The 23,467-nt window shown below is 32.5% G+C and overlaps 1 protein-coding gene across 1 annotated transcript; it reads left to right on the top strand.

The window, feature by feature from the left end:
- Window positions 1–11,936: 11,936 nt before the first annotated feature.
- Window positions 11,937–18,435, top strand: LOC123909441 (respiratory burst oxidase homolog protein B-like). Its single transcript, XM_045960285.1, has 12 exons — window positions 11,937–12,856; window positions 12,988–13,147; window positions 14,194–14,242; window positions 14,464–14,577; window positions 15,335–15,763; window positions 16,034–16,420; window positions 16,526–16,621; window positions 16,722–16,837; window positions 16,975–17,077; window positions 17,215–17,291; window positions 17,449–17,966; window positions 18,070–18,435. Exons 1-12 carry the CDS (start codon window positions 12,337–12,339, stop codon window positions 18,177–18,179), a joined length of 2,679 nt encoding a protein of 892 aa, XP_045816241.1. The 5' UTR covers window positions 11,937–12,336; the 3' UTR covers window positions 18,180–18,435.
- Window positions 18,436–23,467: the final 5,032 nt, after the last annotated feature.

The following is a 23,467-nucleotide window of genomic DNA, read 5'->3' as shown; positions in this document are numbered from 1 at the left end:
TCAAAATTATAATAATTTGCTGTGATTTTGCAGAAATTATAGAGTATAGTTCTTAAAAAATGACGGTCAATCATCATAATTCTAACATATCTATCATGATGATAAATATAGGCATAGGATGTGAGTCCGGTAGTGACTTAATCAGATGCAAATGTTAATCCAAATAAGTGTTTATTGATTTAGCTTTTGTTCTGTGTGGTGAAATTTTAAAAAGAAATATGTGTAAGGTTTAGTAGACAATATAAAAAGTAAAATGTTTAGATTCACCTAATTAAATATACCAAATCTACCAGGAAACTTTTCCTTAACATCTCACGTGAAGAAGACATGTATGTAAGGCTAAAAGCTAGATGTTGATTGTTTAATAATGAGAAACCAAAGAGAGTACTTTTGTCTTCTTCATCATGGTTATTTTTAATTGATTATTCACTCTCAAGTGTGTTAATTTTAGTATATTCTTTAATGGTAGTACAAAATAACTTATTTTCCATTCACATTTTGGTTGGAATGATTTTTTAATTTTTTTTTTTAAATGGATTAGAATAATAGCCAATTGAGTAGCTCACAAGGATGCAGATTATGTGCAGTCAAAAATCATGACTGCATGCAGTCAGCAAGATCTGGACTGTCCGATTAAAATCAGACGGTTCAGGTTTTAAAGTCAGATTTTTTATTATTTTAAAAAATAAAACTGCATAAGATCTGTGCCATTCAATTTTGATCGTACGGTTGGAAATTACTGACTGCAGCCTGACTGTATGGTTCCTGAATTCATGGAATCCAATTCCTAGCTCACAAGCATTAACTATAGGGAGAGAGAAAGAAAGGGAGAGGAGAAGAAAATGGATTTTTGTGTTAAATTTATCAAACAGCATGCACATATACTATGATCTAACCTAGAGAATATATATTGCTTTAGTCTTGACATCTGCTTGCAAAACCTGCTGTGTATGTCGCATTCCCAATTAATTCCTGTTGTTATCACATTCAAGAAAGAAGATTAAATGTCCCTTGGACTAAGGGCATGCAATTTATATTTTAGAGAGTGATAAAAAAAATGTACTCTTTCTTTTGGTATAATAATGATGAAGCTTCATGAAGTTTAACACTGTTGTATTTTCAGAGTTGGATTCCAATCCAATACTTCTTGTTAAATTGGAAGAGATTTCTTAATATCTTCTTTGTTATATTTATAGATAGATGTTTATAGATAAATGCATTTCCACAAAATTAGTTTGAAGATAAAAATGTCTATTTTTATAAATAAAAAATTCAGGTCTATGTTTGAGACTATTGAGGTTTGTGTGTGGATATACGATTCAAATCTATAAGTTTTGATACCATAATAACTTTTACAAATATGTTATTCAAACACAATTTCAATCGGCTAATAAATATACAATAAATATACTTTTTTTTTGTTTTTTTTAATATTTTTTACATGTCTCGAGTTTCGTGTTGGGAGTGTAGAAAATGTCTCGGATTCCCTGATATGAGTGGAGAGAAAGACGGTGTCAAATTTTTGTCCCGGGATCTGATGTTCACTATAACTTTTATAGTGGTCTAACTCGTCCCTACAAATTAATTTGTACGATAAACGATGTCTCTCCTTATAAACTCACACATATCTCTTTTCTTTTTAGAATGGCAGATATATCTTCTGTTCTTTTTTTTTTGTCAAATAGCCTAGTGACTAAACTTTCACACATTTAAATAGCTATATCACTTTTCTATATGCCACTTGTGGTTTTTTTTTCAATAAGTATGGCTACTTTTTGTTTTGTCTTTAAAATTGTGATCAAAATAGCCATGCTTTTATTGGATTGTTAAGGGGTGTGTTACTGTTACTACTTTAGAATTATGGTCAAGTATTGTTGATATGATCATTTCACCTGAAATTATGATCATAATCACAATAGTGGATTTTATTTAAAAAATCTTCACACAATTGGGTATGGGACCATTCCACTAAAATTAAATAAACCTTTAGATAGAAGTATAAAACAAACTCTTAAACTTGAAAGCAGAAAAAAGTTAGGAAGTTGAAATAACATTGCAACAACAGCTTTGATCAAATATTGCAAACCTTGTGATAATTTCTAAGTGAAGAAAAAAGGAAAAACTTCACTAGAAAAGAAAAGGAAATGAATGAGAGAAACAAACAAGGGTCCATGATGTGGTGAAGCTTCAAATGATATATAATTAAGGTCCAACAGTAAAGAATATTACCTATGTTTTGACAAAAAAATATGGGACAAGAAGCAAATGGGTGAATAGAAAAATAGAGAGAATCCTATGCAAAATATATAATGTATAGAAATAAATTTATAGAGAAAAAAATAGATACTTCATTATCCTTGGATTCTGTTCCTAAACTGAAATCCCTGGCTGTTTTGTTTCCATTCTTTTCTTATTGCTATAAGTAAAATTTAAATTTCACTCTAACACTTATATTCCTTTTCTCCTAGGAAAATGAGGTTTTTACATCAAAATTTTGATGTTCAATTTAACTTTTGTGTGTAACAATAAGTTGTAGAAAATAAAAATATAAAAATAATCTATTAGAATCAATTATGTTTATTCTATATTCATTATGTATTATTATTTGAGTTGTCAAATATGTAATTATATTGATTAGGCTTTATTAGTTTCTATATCAGAATCAGAAACAATTGTATATGTATCACAATTCTCATCAATAATAATCAGGGGATTATATTCTTATATGGTATCAGTTTTCACGATCCAAACCTAAACTTCTTTCTCTCCACTGCCGCTTCCTCTCCATTGGCTATTTCCCTTCCTTCAAATTCAACCATGCCTGCGAGCACCAATCCATAAACGATGCCGATGACACTTCGTCGGTGTCAAACCCACCTGCTCCTACGGCATCAAAATCAAATTTTCACACTGCTTTCTCCATTACCAACATCAAAACCATCATCCCGGTCACGTTGGATAATGATGCTAATGTCTATCTATCCTGGTCTGCACTTTTTTAGGTGCAAGCCCGAGTTCACAACCTTCTTGATCACATCATCCCACCTTCTGATGAAACCGCTCGCAAAGTCGCGGCTGCCGCGAAGGAAAAGGATTCCGATCTTTGGAATCGCCTTGATGCTGTGTTATTACAGTGGATGTATGCAACTGTCACACAAGATATCCTCACCTCTATACTTGTGCTTAATGACACTGCTGAAGAATGTTGGAAACGTATAGCAGCCATGTTTAATGATAACAAACACGCTCGTGCCGTTCAACTCGAAAATCAATTCAGCAACACCAACCTGGAAGATTTTCCATCCACTAAAGCTTATTGTAACCATCTTAAGCTTCTCTCCGACCAACTGAACAATGTTGGCTCTCCTGTTACTGAGACCCGTTTGGTATTAAAAATGATCGCCGGTCTCACCGATGCGTATGCTGGATTCGTGACATATGTCCAACAACATGACCCTCTGCCCAGTTTTGCCGCTGCAAAATCACGATTAGAGCTTGAAGAAACTACCATGCTTCAGCGTGCTGCTCGTGAGTCTAGCTCTTCTAACACAACGGCACTTTTGGTCAAAACCGCATCAGATGAACCTGTCATCCCTCCCACCCCTCGAAGTCAAAACCGCAGTAACCGAGGAAGAAGGAACCACCGCAACAATGGTGGACGGAACAGCGCTCGGGGTGGTCGAAACGGGCCTAACCATTTCGATGGTGGTGGCCGAGGACAACAACAGCAGCAATGGGGCAGCCCTTGGCCACAGTGGGCTCCTTGGTACATACCACCATGTCCTTACCCGAGCAACAATGGGAGGATGCCCAACAATACCACCAACCCTCATCAAGGTGGAGTTCTTGGTCCTAGACCGCAACAAGCTGCAGCTGCTTTCAATGTTAATACACCTAGTCCAACTGACATTGACAATGCATTACGCACTCTACACCTTGCTCAGCCGGGCCCATCTTGGTATATGGACACCGGAGCCACTTCCCACATGACGTCCTCGCAAGGTAATCTCTCATCTTATTTTAAATTGAGCAAAAATAATAAAATCATCGTAGGAAATGGCCAATCTGTTCCAATTTACGGTCTTGGTAGTACACAAATAACAGCCCCCCACCCTCCTCTTGTCCTAAACAATGTACTCCATGCCCCAAATTTAATTAAAAACTTAGTTTCTGTTCGCAAATTTACCACAGATAATAAAGTTTCTATTGAATTTGACCCATTTGGTTTCTCTGTGAAGGATTTTCAGACGGGGATGCCTCTAATGAGATGTGAGAGCCAAGGTGACCTTTATCCCATCACTACCGCACCATCCCCCAATAAATTCGAGCCTACCTCTTCATTTGCAGTTTTGTCATCATCACTTTGGCATGACCGTTTAGGTCATCCGGGAGAAAATGTTTTACACTCCCTTAAGCAAAATAACTTGATTGAATGTAATAGTTCTAAGAAATTACATTCTCAATTTTGTCACTCTTGTCCGCTTGGTAAACATGTTAAATTACCTTTCATGATTTCTCTTAATAGAAGTTTGTTGCCCTTTGATATATTGCATAGTGATGTATGGACGTCTCCTGTTTTAAGTTCTGTTGGTCACAAATATTATGTTCTTTTTTTGGATAATTATTCAAATTTTCTATGGACTTTTCCTATGTCACATAAGTCCCAAGTTTATCCATTGTTTCAAAAACTAAGAGCATACATCAACACACAATTCCAACGTGACATTAAAACTATTCAATGCGACAATGGTAGTGAATATGTAAATAGTAATTTTCGAAAAATGTGTGAAACTAATGGAATTGTTTTTCGTTTATCCTGCCCTTACACATCTTCTCAAAATGGTAAATCTGAACGAAAAATACGTTCCATCAACAATATTATCCGAACTTTATTAGTTCATGCGTCATTACCCACTTCCTTTTGGCATCACGCTTTAGAAATGGCAACCTACCTTCTGAATATATTACCAAGCAAAACTATCAATTTTGAATCACCACTTAAAATGTTGTACCACAAAGACCCGTCTTACTCCCACTTACGAGTGTTTGGTTGTTTATGCTTTCCTCTTTTTCCTTCATCCAAAATTCACAAACTTCAACCTCGGTCCACAAAATGTGTATTTCTTGGGTATCCGTCAAACCATCGAGGCTATAAATGTTTAGACCTCTCTTCAAATAAAATTATTATTTGTCGTCATGTCCTTTTTGACGAAACCACTTTTCCATATGCAAAACTGCATCTTCCCCAACCTAATACATACACTTTCCTAGACAATGACTTGTCCCCCTACACCATACAACATCTAATGTACCAAAACCAAACCGGACCATCTAATCTACAACCAGCCAATAACACAAACCATAACATCTCTCCTTCTCCGAACTTAAACACAAATACACCAGATGTTTCCTCACTTCAACACCAATTGGACTCAAACATAAACCCAAACATAACATCACATACATCACCCTCATCTCCTATACCATCAAACCATCACGATCCCATACCACAAAACCTTCCTCCAATTTTTCAACCAACTGTACACGCAGACACCAAACCAATAACTAGGAGCCAAAATAACATTTTTAAACCAAACCAAAAATACTATGGTCTCCACACCCATGTTACAAAATCTCCTCTACCTAGAAACCCCGTGTCCGCACTTAAAGACCCAAATTGGAAATTGGCTATGGATGATGAATTTAAGGCTCTAATTAAAAATGAGACGTGGGATTTAGTACCACGACCACCTGATGTTAATGTTATTCGGTCTATGTGGATTTTTAGACATAAAGAAAAATCTGACGGTACTTTTGAGAGGCATAAAGCCCGACTTGTAGGTGATGGTGCAGGTCAACAGGTTGGCATTGACTGTGGAGAGACTTTTAGTCCTGTTGTAAAACCAGCAACAATTCGAACAGTTCTTAGCATTGCTACATCTCGATCTTGGCAAATTCATCAGTTGGATGTCAAGAACGCGTTTCTACATGGTGAACTAAAAGAAACAGTCTACATGCATCAACCCTTAGGTTTTCGCGATACAGAAAAACCTCATCATGTATGTCTTCTCCGCAAGTCACTTTATGGGCTCAAACAGGCTCCTCGAGCTTGGTATAAGCGATTTGCCGACTATGTCTCATCTATCGGCTTCTCTCAAAGCAAGTGTGATCACTCTCTTTTCATATACAGGAAAAATAATCATATGGCATACATCTTACTTTATGTTGATGATATTATTCTCACAACCTCGTCTGATGGTTTGCGACAATTTATCATTTCTTTACTCAGTTTTGAGTTTGCTATGAAAGATTTGGGACCTTTGAGCTATTTCTTGGGCATTGCAGTCACTCGACACCAACAAGGGTTATTTCTATCACAGAAAAAGTATGCTGAAGAAATTCTTGCAAGAGCAGGTATGTCCTCTTGCAAACCCTGCCTAACCCCGGTTGACACAAAACCTAAGATGAGTGCCACCAAAAGTGATCCTTGTGCGGATCCATCCCTATATCGAAGTCTTGCAGGAGCCCTCCAATATCTTACTTTCACTCGTCCTGATATCTCCTATGCAGTACAACAGATATGTCTCTTTATGCACAATCCGCTGGAAGACCACATGCATGCTCTTAGACGTATCCTGCGCTATATTCAGGGAACTTGCCACTATGGTTTGCATCTTTACCCTTCATCCACTACTTCTTTAATTTCATATACCGATGCTGATTGGGGTGGGTGCCCCGACACCAGACGCTCTACTTCTGGCTACTGTGTCTTTCTTGGCGATAACTTGATATCTTGGTCATCTAAACGGCAACCCACCTTATCTCGATCTAGTGCCGAAGCCGAATATCGTGGAGTTGCCAATGCGGTCTCTGAATCATGTTGGCTACGCAATCTTCTCCTTGAGTTACATTGTCCCATCCCCAAAGCCACCATGGTTTATTGTGACAACGTCAGTGCAATTTATCTCTCTGGTAACCCGGTCCAACATCAAAGAACAAAACATATTGAACTGGATATTCATTTCGTTCGTGAAAAGGTGGCTCGGGGCCAAGTCCGAGTTCTACACGTACCATCACGATATCAAATTGCGGATGTTTTCACAAAAGGTCTTCCCTTGATATTGTTCCAAGATTTCCGTGACAGCCTCAGCATTCGTCCACCTCCCGCTTCGACTGCGGGGGAGTATTAGAATCAATTATGTTTATTCTATATTCATTATGTATTATTATTTGAGTTGTCAAATATGTAATTATATTAATTAGGCTTTATTAGTTTCTATATCAGAATCAGAAACAATTGTATATGTATCACAATTCTCATCAATAATAATCAGGGGATTATATTCTTATATAATCACATATGTTGTATGTATTTTTATGTTCAAATAATAGTATTTCATATTTGTAATGTTTATAATTTAGGATTAAATATATTTTCGGTTATATAAAATAGAGACATTTTAAGTTTAGTTCTTATTTTAATTTTATTGTACTTTTAGTTCCTACAAATAATCATGCACAAAATTCATAAGAAATGTTGAAATATTGATACTATTATCCAAAAATATTATAGACCTTATCAAATGCTACCATTTAGAAAAATTCATAAGGAATATTGAAATATTGATACTATTATCCAAAAATATTAGTCAAATAAGCATTTTTATTGCTTACTTTTCGCAAGATATCATGTTTCAAAAATCAATTTGAATCTGAGTTTTGTACTAAGAAGTTAAGTAAATTGTTAAGGGCTTGAAGCGTATGTTATTTCTGGTTTTTCACCACCAGTTTAATCTGGTTCGGGGATCAGTTCTGGCATCAAGTGGTTTCAGCCCCCTCCCGATCGCAATTGCGGGGATCGAACCGTGATCCTCCCTACCAAGTTCAGCGTGAATCACCACTGAACCAACTAACGATCGGTGAAGCGTATGTTATTTGTTTCTACATTGATTTATTTCTTATGCTGCTATCATTGCTTACTTTGCCAAACATATAAGTTTCAATTGTTGATACTGAGACTGGAAAAAATGCAAGAGAACAATGACTGATTCATTCTAACATATAAGATTATGCTATATAAAGCGCGGGTGAACAGAAAAATTGTGAATATGGTGCAGAAGGAAGTTCATTTGGTTCGCTGGAATGTGCCGGAGGACAGATGGGTGAAGATGAATACTGATGGAGCTAGTAAAGGTGAAAGATTGGCAGGTTGTGGTGGTATCATTAGAGAGGTCACTGGTGTGGTGGTTTTGCCAAGTTTGTTGGAATTGGAAGTGCTCTTATAGCTGAGTTGTGGGGTGTATTAGAGGGACTGAAGCTAGGTGAGATAAAAGGTTTTAGAAAAGTTTAAGTTAATGTTGATTCTATATCAATTGTGAATATGATCATGAATGTGACCAGTAGTGCTATGAGATTTTCATTTGTGAAAAGTATCAAAAGATTGTTGAATAGAGAGTGGGAAGTAAAGATTTCTCATTCTTATCGGTAAGCCAACAAATGTGCAGATGCATTGGCAAATATGGGTTGCATGCAACACTACAATATTGTTATTTTCGAGACTTGTCCGAGTAACATTAAAGATCTTTTTTCTGCTGATATTTTGGGGCTCAGCACCTCTCGTTTGATTCGGTTGTAATCCTTTATCTTGTTTGGTTTAAGTAGCACATTAATTATATGCAATATCAGACACATGTTATATCAAAGACACTGTCCTTACAAAATATATTCATAATGCTATATAAAAATGCAAACCAAAAAGATGAGTGCATATATAGATCAAAGCAGTTAAGGAAAAGACAAAACAGAAACAAAACAACTCAGGTAAAAAGAGTTGTAACAAAAAATTAATGTAAGCAAAACCTGAAGGACTATTATACTCGACAAATGTGTATTTAAAATTGTGGTGATACAAGACTCTCGTAGTAAATATGTTGATTAGGATCAACACTTCCTACCTGAAAGACAATCATCCAGTCCAGCCTACCATTATTTAAGTTATATATACAGGACTAATTTGGTATTTGTACTTGGCAAAACAGTTCTGTTTTTAAAAATGAACAAGGCCGGGTTCCATATAATAAGGCTACTGATGTAAGCGATGCAATAACTGGCACCTGAATTGGCTGCAGCAGTGAAACCACACAGTTTCACACTGTTTGCTATCATGGCCTTTAGATCTGTTATTGAATGGTTTACTGCTCGCGTGGGATCATCATCAATATAGTCCAGGACTCTTTCCTCAGCCATAAGAGGATCTGTAAGATGAGTTCGTTAATCTTAATCTCGTCGTTGTTTCCCCAGCTCTGGTTGTCTACACGATTAGTGACTGTATTGGATGCATTTCCACCCAACTCCTTTCATTCTAGAGTTATAGATGATAATATTAATATCTCAAAAAATTGAATCATCACTTTATCTTTATTTTATGTTTCATTTTAGTCTCCCATGTTGTGGATTTGGTATCAAAATGGTTGCTTTCGTTAGAAATGTTTAGACAAAATCAGCTAACCATTAATCCAGTTCGGTTTAATTCTACAGAAAATTATAAAGATCCGGTTTGATTCTTTTATAATGTTGTTATGGTTCGGTTTAACTTAATTTTCTATCTAAATTGAACTATGATCAGTCTAATGAAGATTGTGGCGGTGCTAATAGTGATAGTGATAATGGTAAGCCAAGGCCATCCTAAGGTCCTATCAGTTAAAGAAACAAAAGGCCTCAAGCTCAAGCCCATATTTTTCATTCTTTTTGATAAAAATATTTGGAAAGCTTCTATTCCCTCAAGTTTCTCTTCTCACGCAGAAAACGTGTTTTGGGGTAGAAAAGAAATGTGGGGGGTGGGAAGAGAAACTATCAAATATTTGCTTCAAGCCAAGCCAAGTTTAGTTTCTTTTTTTTTTTTTTTCAAGTGTTGTTTAAGCAAGTAAAATATATACTACTAAACAATATATTTCAATAAGATAGTCTATGGATATTATGTGAAATGTGATGGTTAATTTGACAAGTGTACCAACTCGTTTAAGCAATAATAGTGATAAAAAATATCATCTCCCCCGTGGATTGTTTTTATTTCAACAAAACAATAATTTAACTTAGGATGATTTAAAAGCATGCAAAGGGGGATTTTCAGTTTGATTCTTAGAATAGAGAGTTGAATCTAAGTCAACCTTACAAAATCGGTTTGTATGGTGAAAATTGTCTCTTACTTATAAACCATTGTCCATGTCAACTCATATCCGATGCGAAACTTCTTTACACACACTCTCACTCTCAATACTATTGAGCTTGGTGCATGGATATAAATGGTGAGTGATCCAATAACGGGGGGTCCAACGAATCTTGGAGAGGCTCTGATACCATCTTAGAATTTGGAGTTTGACCTAACTCTATTTTACAAAACCAGTTTGTAAGGTAAAGATTGTCTCTTACTTATAAACTCTTATCCAGACCAACTCACATCGAATGTGAGACTTCTTAATATATTGTTTGAACAAAAGTTTATAATAACGAAAGTTGATTAAAAATTGATTGGATTCCTCTCATTTTCTCTATGTGCAGGTAGTTAAGGTTTTAACCATGATAACTGAACTATTCACGACAATTTAGCAAATTAGATTATATTAAGTCCAATCTTTTGACTCAAAATCATGTTTATCTAATATATAGCACCTTAATCTTCTAAGTCTACTCATATTATCAAAAGCATGAATGATAAATTCTTAGTCGTATTAAATGATTCAATAGCAAACGATTAATTCTAGATCAACTCACAAAATGTAAGGCCAATAGTGAATTATTCATTGAAATCAATTTATTTTTTATTTTTGTTTATAATAGAGTTGAAGATCGAATCCAGTATCTCTAACATACTACCGAAACTCTTTACTACTATATCAAACTTAATGGCTTAATCAAGTTAATATAGTGATCAGATAAAAAAAAACATTAAACATAAGAATTAATGAATAAATATAGGTTTTATCAAACATGTGATCGTAAGGAATTTCTTACATAACAAAAATTGCCTGAATTTTGATTTATTTTTCCTAAAATGCATCAAATAAAGGCATATCTTTGACTTCTTTTTTTTAATCCAAAGCATATATAATTGCTCTTTATACAACAAAAGAAAATTTAAAAATAGAAGAAGCAAGTGCTCTAGAAAAAGAGAGAAGCTAATGATTACATCTCTTTCAAATCTATCCCAATATATTTTGTAGTGAGGGTTTACCTACACACTTGAAAGTGGAGTTTGTTTTGTGTTTCCTCTTTGTTTCCACCGCACTGATAATGAAAGCCAAATAATGCAACTTCTTAGAAAACATGTTCAAATTCTTTTTCAAAAGTGTCGTTTGAATTTTTGGACATAAAATAAGGGTTAAATACATTTCCGTCATTATAAAATTAGTGAAAATTTTGATTTATAAAATAAAATCACATGTTTTTATTCCTCTAAAATTTTTGTTTTATTTTTAGTCTTTATGTCATTTTATTCTTCTACTAGTTTTTCAGCTATAAACTATCAATTATGAGCTATAAGGTAGTTTATAGTTCAATTTTACCAAACAAACCTATATTGGGCTAAAGACGTCTAGTAATTTAGAATTCGTCTGCAAGGTAAGTAAAATCTGACAAAAAATTATTTACACCAAGAGTCGAACTCAAATTTTTTCAAACAATTTGTTTTAAATTCATTAACCACTTAACTTCAATGTCTTAATTAAAATGTGTCTTTAGTTTAAGTAAAATAAAACATTTGAACTACTAGATGGATCGTTTGGAAGAATCCGAATTTGATTCTTGATGGAAAAAATTATTGGTCAGATTTTTCTAACCTTACGACCAAACTCTGAATTACCGCCCAAAGAACTAATTAAAAAAAAAAAAACCTTTGAATCCCAACTAACAACTCACCGTTCGTGTCCGTCAACTAACGTGTACAAAACCAGAACAACAATATCCAAATGCGCCCCTTGATTCAACTCTCACATTATTTGACTCTTATTTATATATCTCATATCATATCATATCCTTCCAACTCATTTCCACTTTCAACCTTATTACCCATTCTCACCTCTCTTTCTATTATTTTATATAATAGAGAAACTTTCCCATAATAATCCCATCCACTCTCCAATTTCTCATCACATAAGTTGTTTTGTTTTGTAACAATTATTGTCAATAAACACAATCACTCACATATAATCATTAGCATACTTATAAGTACACATTTATAGGATATTGTATTCGTATTATATTACACACATACTACTTAATTGCTAGTTAGAAAGTTCTAATTGGCTTGGGAGGGAAGAATAGAGAGAACAAAAATTAGAAATGGAAATTCAAGAGAATCATCATGAATCATGGTCGGAGCCAGAAACCGAAAGTCGAAGCTCGCGAGTAGGTTTCAGTGGCCCCCTAAGTGGCCCGCTTAGCGGGCCTTTAGTATCAAACTACAAACGGAAAGGAAGCATGACCAAAAGCGCAAGTTTCGTGGACGACAGTGGTGAAATGGTGGAGATAACGTTGGATGTCCGTGATGACATGGTTTCCGTTCAAAACATTCGTGGTGGAGACTCTGAAACGACGCTTCTGGCAAGCCGGCTTGAGATGCGTCCGTCTTCGTTTTCAGCTCGACTGAGACAAGTGTCCCAGGAGCTTAAACGAATGGCGTCTTTTAAGACTTTCGATAAGGTTGATAGATCAAAATCAGCTGCTGCTCGCGCCTTACAAGGTCTTAAGTTTATGACAAAAAACGTTGGAACCGATCACGGTTGGTCACAAGTTGAGAAGCGCTTTGATGAATTGTCTCTTGATGGAAAATTGCCCAAGACTCGCTTTAGCCAATGCATAGGTATGTTACTATTAATATTTCATTTTCATCATTAGTTACTTTTTGAAATTAATTTTTATAATACATATTTTTTATACAAATAATCAACTATAACATTTTACTTTAATTATAATTATAATTATAATTACTAGGAATGCATGAATCGAAGGAGTTTGCAAGTGAGTTATTTGATGCATTAGCACGTCGTAGAGGTATAAAAGCTGCTTCCATAACAAAGGAAGAGTTGAGAGAATTTTGGGAGCAAATTTCAGATCAAAGCTTTGATTCAAGGCTTCAGACATTTTTTGACATGTAAGAAAACTTTATAATTATTTGTTTATTGATGATCAGGATATGACATGCACATTATGGATAAGTACAATTTATTTATTAAGTTGTCGGCGTTTTATCCGGTGCTGATTTTTATGTTGAATCCGTTAAGATAGATCTTTGACTAATTTTAATTGAACTATTCACTAGTTGGCAATAGAATTGATCTCTCGAATTAATCAGTTTTTGGACTAAATTTCGAATTTAAAAATAAATTAAGTTGTCATTGTGAAAGAGACGCCCTAATGATTTTATTGGTTTCAAAATAGAAAATGTGTCATATTTGGACTAAATGTCCAAGTAGAGTGTTCAGTTATCTAACCATGCTAAGAAATCATTACATATTGTGTGGACTTTTGCTTAAAATATTTCGTAATCTTTCCAAATAGGCAAACCGCATTAATATTATTTGCATAATTGAAACCTTGCTTGCTAAAACTATATACTAGTATTAATTAATTGATTATTTGATGAATATGTTGATTTATACAACTAAAAGGATAGGATCCAGAAATAATATATATAAAATTATTTTTAAGATTAGATAGCTAACCTGAAAGACACCGGTTCCACTATTCACTTACGCAGGTGTCCATTAAAGTCAGAGTTTCACATGATATATAAAATGTTAATAGTGTGAAATATGAATTGCAATATATCAAATGTGAAATTACTATATAATTTTTACTCCATTTCATTTTTATCTACAGAAAATTATCCCTAGTGTTGAATTTGAATAACCGAATATTCTTTGGGGTTGGAATTATTTATTGAGTCTTTAGCGTACTATATAATAGCAGTTAAAAAGTAAAGCAAGCAAAAACGAGAAGGGTGTCATATATGCATGGATCAACTAATTATAAATAAATAATATTGGTTAGGTTGTTGACTGTAGAAAAATACTAAAATGTGAGTTAGCATGATTTTAAGAACATTACGTATATGTATCTTTAGTCAAATAAAAGAATAAAAATAATGTACTTTTTAACTACTCAGCCTCTGACTCATGCCACTATAATATATGCCAGGGTGGACAAGAATGCTGATGGACGAATTACTGAAGAAGAAGTAATAGAGGTAACTGTGTTTTTTTATTTTTAATTATTTGTTTTAAGCAATTCTTTTAATTAATTTATTATAAAAAAAAAAAAACCAAAATCACAATTTATTTATTGTTACTATGGTTATTTTTTTTTATATATATTTTAGTTTTTTTTAATAGACTAGACACTTTGCATGTGGAGGTGTGAATGTTGTAGTATGTTTAATTCTTCTTCTTCTTCTTCTTCTTGTTTTAGATTATCACCTTAAGTGCTTCGGCTAATAGGCTATCAAAATTACAAGAACGAGCGGAGGAATATGCAGCCCTTATCATGGAGGAGCTGGACCCAAACAACCTTGGATATATTGAGGTTTGTATTATTTGAATAAATAAATAAATAAATAAATGAGAGCTACTTTTAAAATCCTATTTGATGAGTAGATGTTGAACACTTTATAAGTGAGATGACCCGTCAATCTAATATCTTAAGATTTTGGATTAAAATGTGGTCTCAAACACAATGTGATGATTTCCAGACTCCCTCATGATCCAATAATCCGTATATTTTGTTTGTCTAGTTCATCGTAATATTAATCATTTCCCTTTTAAAAATAATAATGGATGCGAAAAAAAAGTTCTCTAAATAAATTAGGGAGCTACTTTTTCCACCCTACTGGTTACTCGTGCGCCCTATTTTTACACATCCGTTACTTAAGTGGCGGAGGTTATAAAATCAGAAATTTTGGGAAAAAATGTTGTCCGCTACTTAAGTAGCGGACGGTGTTTGAGTAAACAGTAGGGCGGCAAAAGTAACTCCCAATAAATTAAGTTGATTGGATAAAAATTGGAGCTCATTAGTGAGAATTGGGCCCAAGGGCCTCATCAAAATTGGACCAGCATATTCTATTTCGATGGTTTCTCTTCTCCCACCCCCAAATTTATTTTCCCACCATAAATGTAACTAAAATTTACACTAGAAAAAAAAGAAATTCAAAAACGTTTTCGGAAGTTTTCTGAGTGAAAAGAGAAATTTGGAGGAGAAAAACCATCTTCTATTTCAATTTGTTTGTTATATGAATTAAATCTACACATAATTCTTCATTAAATTTTTGTGTAATTTTGTGCAGCTATACAACTTGGAAATGCTTCTTTTGCAAGCCCCAGCACAATCAACTCACATAACAACAGATAGTAGGGTATTGAGTCAAATGTTGAGCCAGAAGTTAGTCCCTACAAAAGAGCACAATCCTATTAAACGGGCTTTTAGAGAACTAACATATTTTATGGAAGATAATTGGAAGCGTGTTTGGATCATAACTCTATGGCTTTCAATTTGTGCTGCACTTTTCACTTGGAAGTTCATCCAATACAAGCATCGCGCCGTTTTTCATGTCATGGGCTATTGTGTAACCACGGCTAAGGGCGGTGCCGAGACACTCAAGTTTAATATGGCCTTGATCTTGTTGCCTGTATGTAGAAACACTATCACTTGGCTTAGGAGTAGGACCAAGCTTGGAATGGTGGTTCCATTTGATGACAACATCAACTTTCATAAGGTAAAATTTAAACAATTGAAATGATGGAAAAAAAAAATCAAAAATATAATGTTACATTAAATTGGAGAGAAATAACAAGTCTCATGTTTTATTTTTAGCAATTCTGATTATGTATTATCTTTGTGCGCGAAATATAATGTTTTAAATAAATGAATATCGTTTATTTAAAAAAAACAAAAAGTGTTTCAAAAAAAAAAAAAAAACAAAAAGTTTCACGTTGGCGCGAAATATAACTTACAATTTTCTTTGTGCCTTTTACTATTGATTTAGGTGATAGCTTTTGGGATTGCAATTGGAGTTGGATTACATGCAATTTCACATTTGACGTGTGATTTCCCACGGTTATTACACGCCACGGATGAGGAATATGAACCCATGAAACAATTTTTTGGCGACGACAGGCCCAATAACTATTGGTGGTTCGTTAAAGGAACCGAGGGTTGGACCGGGGTGGTCATGGTTGTGCTCATGGCTATAGCTTTCATTTTGGCCCAACCTTGGTTCCGTCGTAATAGACTTAACCTTCCAAAACCTCTAAAAAAACTCACTGGTTTCAACGCATTTTGGTATTCACATCACCTTTTCGTCATTGTCTATGTCCTTTTTATCATTCATGGATACTTTCTTTACCTTAGCAAGAAATGGTATAAGAAAACGGTATGTGATGATCTTACTCAAATAAATTTGCTGAATATGATGTTACATTAAATTTTGTTGTTATTTAATTTGCTGAATTTTGTTACGAAAAACAATGTGACATAGACATGGATGTATCTTGCGGTTCCTATGATACTATACGGATGCGAAAGACTAGTTCGTGCTTTTCGATCTGGCTACAAATCTGTTAGGATATTGAAGGTACATTTTTTAAGAATTGAATTTCATTTCACTCACTTCAATTTAATTATTTAATTAGTTTAATGAAATTATAATGTTATTCATAAAAAAAAAAATCCAGGTTGCAGTGTACCCAGGAAATGTATTAGCATTGCATGTGTCTAAGCCACAAGGATTTAAGTACACTAGTGGCCAGTATATTTATGTTAATTGTTCAGATATCTCCCCATTTGAATGGTATGTGCTTAATTAATTTAAGTTCAAAATTTTTATATTATATTATTGTTGTTACTATTCATACAAATAGTTATAGCTAGGATGACCTATTAATTTAATTTAAGTTCAAGATTCTCATCTTCTATTTTGTCTTTCAGGCATCCCTTTTCTATTACCTCAGCTCCTGGAGATGATTATATAAGTGTTCACATTCGAACTTTGGGTGATTGGACTTCACAACTAAAGGGTATTTTCGCCAAGGTAAATAAATCTATATGTTATTTTAATTTGGAAATTCAATTAATATTATAAATTGTACATTTTCTTTGATGTTTTCATGTTCAATTGTTCATGACATAAATTCTTATTAATTACTTGCATCATCATGGTTTATGCAGGCATGTCAACCAGCAAATGATGACCAAAGTGGTCTTTTACGCGCTGATATGTTACCGGGCAAACTAAGTCTACCAAGGTATAGTCAAACATTTTTAATGATCTGATTATTTTATTTGAGAGTGTAATTTTTTTATAGTGCGTATGTGAACTAAATCTTTATTAAATTAATAGGATAACTTCATTTTTAATCATATTAGCATAGTAAATCTCAATTTAAAAAAATTAATTTGCAGGATGCCAAGGCTAAGAATTGATGGACCTTATGGAGCACCAGCACAAGACTACAAAAACTACGAAGTTATTCTTCTAGTAGGGCTAGGAATCGGCGCAACGCCTTTGATTAGCATACTTAAAGACGTGCTTAACAACATTAAGCAACAAGAAGAAGACTTAGAAGAAGGAGGGGTAGAAAACGGAGTTAAGAACAATAAGAAAAAACCTTTTGCAACCAAGAGAGCATATTTCTATTGGGTTACTCGAGAGCAAGGTTCGTTTGAATGGTTTAAAGGTGTTATGAATGAGATAGAAGAAAATGATAAGGAAGGAGTAATCGAGCTTCATAACTATTGCACAAGTGTGTATGAAGAAGGCGATGCTCGTTCGGCTTTGATCACAATGCTTCAATCCTTACACCATGCCAAAAATGGTGTGGATGTAGTTTCGGATACAAGGGTTAAGACACATTTTGCTAGGCCAAATTGGCGTAGTGTGTTTAAACATGTTGCTCTTAAACATCCTGATAAAAGAGTTGGTAAGTATTGATTTTACTCTTAATTAGCTTGGTTGTTCAAATTAAGTTAAGTTAACATATTATTAAGCTAATTTAAAAAATATACCATATATTATTTTTTTAGGTGTTTTTTACTGTGGAGCTCATGGATTAGTTGGAGAACTAAGAAGGTTTTCTTTGGATTTTTCAAGAAAAACTGGCACCAAGTTTGATTTTCATAAAGAAAACTTTTAGATTCTTTTTTGTCCCCTTCAAATGTACTAATACATATTGATCTTGATTGATTATAGTCATATATAGTTGAATCATTTTTTACTGCAGAAGTATATATATGTATATAGGTAGCTCCATTTGAATGGGATACTCTATAATAGAACTTAGGCCTATTGATATGTAGTAAATGTGATTTGAAGTCTATTTCTTGTAGAATGCCCTCTGTGTGATATTTGATGTCAAATTTTGCAGTCTTAACTAGCTTTTGCTGCACCTAGATAAGTTGTTTATATTGTTCTTATTTTTTAGGTGGAAAGCTAACTTGAGTTGAATACGACATCTTAATTCAAAATTTTAAGTTATTGAGTTAATGAGTTCTCTTACATATATATATAAGTGCAAAACTTTTCGTCCATATTTACTTGCAAAATGATGTTGCTTATTCAACTAGACACGCCGTCTGAACATGTTGGACCATGAGGGGGTCTAAAAAACCATCACATTGCACTTTGAGAAATCCAATTTATGAGAGGTGAACACTACATCTTAACTTAAAATCTTAAGACATTAAATTTATGAGTCTTCTCCGTTATATAGTGTTTAACATCCAATCTTTTCATCTAATGGAAGACTCGTACTCAATTGAATACCAACAGATTCTCTTATATTTTGAACTATATGTTAGATATTTTCCCCTTCATTCAACTTTTGTAATTAATTCAACTTTTAGCTAAAACTAATTTGACAAATTGAATAATTTGTTCATTGGATTTAGTTCTCACAACATTGATACTATTTACGGCACTCTCAAATTTAACAAAATATGGAATTGAACATTAGGATACGAGCTAGCCTTCATCATGACCAACTAAGCTAAACAAAGATCGATAAAAAATTATATTTTTAGCGATTATTTTTATGCATTAAAAAACTATTAGTCGATTATTGTATTTTAAAAATAATAATATTACAAGAAAAAACACAATTTTATTGTTTATAAGCATTATACTAATTTTTCTAATATTTTTTTAAAAAATCCAAAAAATATCGAATTTTATATTTTTGACGGTTTTGATGAATAATATGTAGTTACTATAATTATTTTAATGATAAGAAAAATAATTTACTTTAAAAAATAATCATTTATCTATTAATTTAATTATCTAATGAACCAGTACATTAGAAATTAACATATCTACCATAGAATTTGCCTTAGTTTATATATAAATTGAATTTTTTAAAACGTTTTTTTGCCAAAATTTTTGAAATGAAAGACCTTATTTGGATTGCTTGCCTCTTAGGCCGGCCCTAATATTATTGGTAATGATTTAGAAAGTTAATTAGTAACTTAACACAGAAGGTTGTGAGTCTTGCTTTACAACACCAATTCTCATCCTTTTCGTGGTTTACAGCAAGATCTGAACTGTCTATAGTATTAGACATGTTAATTGCATACTAATGTGTATAAAAGTAGCAAAAAGGAAGAAAGATATTGCATCCTTTTTTCTTTATGTAAACATTAGACTTCAAATAGAGAGTGTTGCCTTTTGCTCCTTTTTGTCAATACATAACTTGCCATGTTATGAAGCAAAATATGAGAGCGACCGGTATTTGTTGTGAGTTTCAAAGGACTATTTTAACAAAAAAAAGTCTTGAAGATTTTGTGGGATTGTATTGACTTTGTGGGATTTTAAATGATATTTTTAACAATCATGATTTTCAAATCAAGACTTTAAAGAATTGATTACACAGATTTTTCTAGATTTTAGAGTACTTTATGGATTTTTATGATTTCAAATGATTCAGTAATTTTTTTTAAAAAAAAGAAACAAAGTTATTGATTTCCTAAAATAACATCCAATATTAATAATAACAATTAATCAATATAACAAAATAAAAATCAATCAATCAAGAAAACAAAACAAATAAAAAAATAAACAACATAACAGATGGGAAAAAAATTACATGTTAAATTGGTACAAAAACAAAAAAAAAAGTTATGTTAAAGAATTTTGAGAGTGGTATATGTATGATGATTATTGAACAATATAGCAAATCGTTTTTTGTGAGTGATATACATTGAAGAAATTTTTGATCTGACGCAAGTTATAATTGATTGAAAAGTATATATAATCCATTCCACTTGTAAGAGAAGAAACTCTGTAAAATTATGTTAGAGGTTTATAATTATATGTATGGACTATATAACAAGTTATAAGAGAAGAACATATTTTGAACCGATGAGTTCCGACGGCAATAGGGAAAAAAAAGTCTATGGGAGAGCAGGAACAATCCCAGGGTTTGGAGTGGGATTATTTGAGGAGTGTAGTATTTATACTTTCAACTAAAAAGTCTCACGAAATCCATTCCATAACAAAATCCATCAAAATCGGTAGACTTTTGAATACCAATGGACATTTTATAAATGACAAGAAATCTCAATTGAATACCAACAGATTTCATTGCCCTGAAAAAAAAATCATGATTGTCTTAATTGAATACCACAAGATTTACTGAACTTTTGTAAAAGTCTTGATTGAATACCACAAGATTTTTTTATAATAAAAAAGTCTTTTAAAATCCTTTGAAATCTCAATTCAATACATCCCCTAAAATGCATCGTTTTCTTTTTTTTAGGTAACTTAGGGGGGTGTATTGGATTAATATTTCACAAGACAATTTTAGCAAAAAAAGTCTTGAAGATTTTAAATGACTTTGTGGGATTTTATTGATTTTATGGAATTTTAGAAGACTTTTTTGAAAGTTTTTTTACAATCAAGATTCTTAACACAAGAATTTGTGAGACTTTATAGCATAGACTTTTAAGATTTCAAATTACTTTATAGACTTTTAAGATTTAAATGACTCAATAAATTCAATATAAATATTTTCTAAAATAATAATGAATCAATCAATATAAAAAAATCATTCCTTAAAAAAATCAAACAATCATGAATATCAAATAAATGGATATTAAACAAAAAAAATGTAAAAATAAATAAAAAAAATGAATAAACGTTGAAAAAAGTTGAAAAAAATATTAACAGGTTGATGAAAAAACAACCATGAATCATAAAAAAAAGTGAATAGTTGCATAATTTTTTTTTTGTTGCAAAAAGTTACAAAATTATGTTACAAAATTTTTCAAAGTTGTAAAACTATGTTACAGATTTTTTAAAGTGACATATATGTATGAACGATGAAGAAAAAACCATATGAATAATCAGTATGCATGTAGCTTATAAAAATTGAAATCATGAATCAATGAATTATAAAAAAAAAAGAAAAAGAAATCGATTGCCAACAATAACCAGTATGCCTATAGACTGTCATTCAAAGGAAAAATTGATTGTGAATAGATCGTAAGAGAAAGAATTCGGTAATATTCCTGTTCTGCAGAAGATGAAGAGAGAAAAAAAAGTCTTGGAAGATTATAAAAAGTCTCATGGGTTGGAGTGAGATTGTTGGATGAGTGTTTTGTGTGTATTTTTAATAAAAAAGTCTGTCAAAATCCATTCCAAAGAAGAATCTATCAAAATCCGTAGACTTTTGAATACCAATAGACATTTTAAAAGTGGTAAGAAATCTCAATTGAATACCAGCGGATTTTGTTGCCCTGAAAAAAAAATCTTAATTGTCTTGATTGAATACCACAAGATTTATTTGACTTTTGTAAAAGTCTTGATTGAATACCACAAGACTTTTGTATCATAAAAAAGTCTTTTAAAATCCTTTGAAATCTCAATCCATTACACCCCCCTTAAATTGTTTTACAAAACTTTTATTTGATAATTATTACCTCTATTTCAAAATATGAGACATTGATAACAACGATTGATGCCTTCCAGAATTTATAAGTATTCTGACGATTAAGTTAGTCTATCAATAAGTGAGTGGAATATTTTTTTTTAGGAGTGAATGTACATTTTGTTGGGTCACCACGAGGGGCAGTCAGGGGGATCATCCACATTAGGCTCAAGAACAGTTTCACAAATGAGTTGAACACCATAATTTAACCCAAAACCTTAAGGTGTTAGGTTTATGGGTCATCTCACTTATAAAGTGTTCAACCTCCATTTTTCTAAGCAATATGAGACTTAACCACTCACACTTGTCAGAACACATTTCTCTAAGAAGGTATCGTTTTATATGATAAACTTTAGAAATACAATGCAAAATGTTTACAAAAAATAAATACAATGCAAAACTCCGTTGTGTCAATTGAGTGAAATGTGACATGGTTTTTAGTTCGATAAATTCTCTTCAATATAGAGTGTCTCTTACTCTTAATGATCCAATTAATTAGGCCTAGACTGCTGACACCTTAAGTTTTTACATACCACACAAAAAAAAAGTAAGTTAAGAAAATAGTTTTGGAAAATTTCAGCATACTTTTTTGGTTACATAATATAGAAAGATAATGGATTCTCTTTGTTGGAAAAAGAAATTGAGAAAATAACCATTAGATAAAAAACATTTGATAATATTTTAATTATAAAATGTTAAATAAAATTGATTAATGGCCATAATGTACAATTGAGGAAAATTGAGGGGAACAAAATTGAGAGATACTTTCTCGTATAAAAGCATACTAAATAGTGTCATAATATAAACTAGAATTTTGACCCATGCGGTGCATGGGTCTAATTAGGTATAATATGTAACAATAAAAAATAAAATACAAAAATTCTAAGAGCATTTTCAATAAGAGTAGTATAGAGAATTTCATGGACTAATTATTCTATATTTGTTTATGTGCTTATTTTATATTTTATATATTTTTTAAATAATTTTGGAACTCCATCGTTTTGTTTACTTATTAAAAAAAAATTGTTGATAACTAAAGGTTAAAATATTGATGATAATTAAAGGTTAAAAAAAAAATTAAAGACATAATCAAGAACATAAACTTAAGTAGACATCCATAAATAAATAAAAATTGTGATTAATTCCACCATTCAAATTTATTAAAAACAGGGTTAACATATTAGGATTCCTAAATTCTTTCATAATTGAAGCACATGTTTTAGCGGTTGAAATGTTTTATTGTAAGTAAGGGATGCAGGTTTGATGACAAATCTGTATTTTTTAAAAAAAAGAAAGAGAAAATGAGAGGGGGGAAAATTTGGTTTATGGTTAGCTTATGTTAGCAAGCTTATAATATAAGAGATTATCGGTTTTTAATTGTTTAAATTGTGCAATGAAAATTGATGGTTCTTAATTGTCGTATGAAATCTTTCCTATGAAAGTTGATGGAGCTTAACACTTTGTGGACATAATTTAAATCACAATTGGTCAGCTAGTGCATA

The sequence above is a fragment of the Trifolium pratense genome, linkage group LG1, assembly GCF_020283565.1.
Source record: "Trifolium pratense cultivar HEN17-A07 linkage group LG1, ARS_RC_1.1, whole genome shotgun sequence".
Classification (NCBI taxonomy): domain Eukaryota; kingdom Viridiplantae; phylum Streptophyta; class Magnoliopsida; order Fabales; family Fabaceae; genus Trifolium; species Trifolium pratense.
Note: the sequence above shows the minus strand (reverse complement) of the source record. Positions and strands in the feature narration are given on the sequence as shown.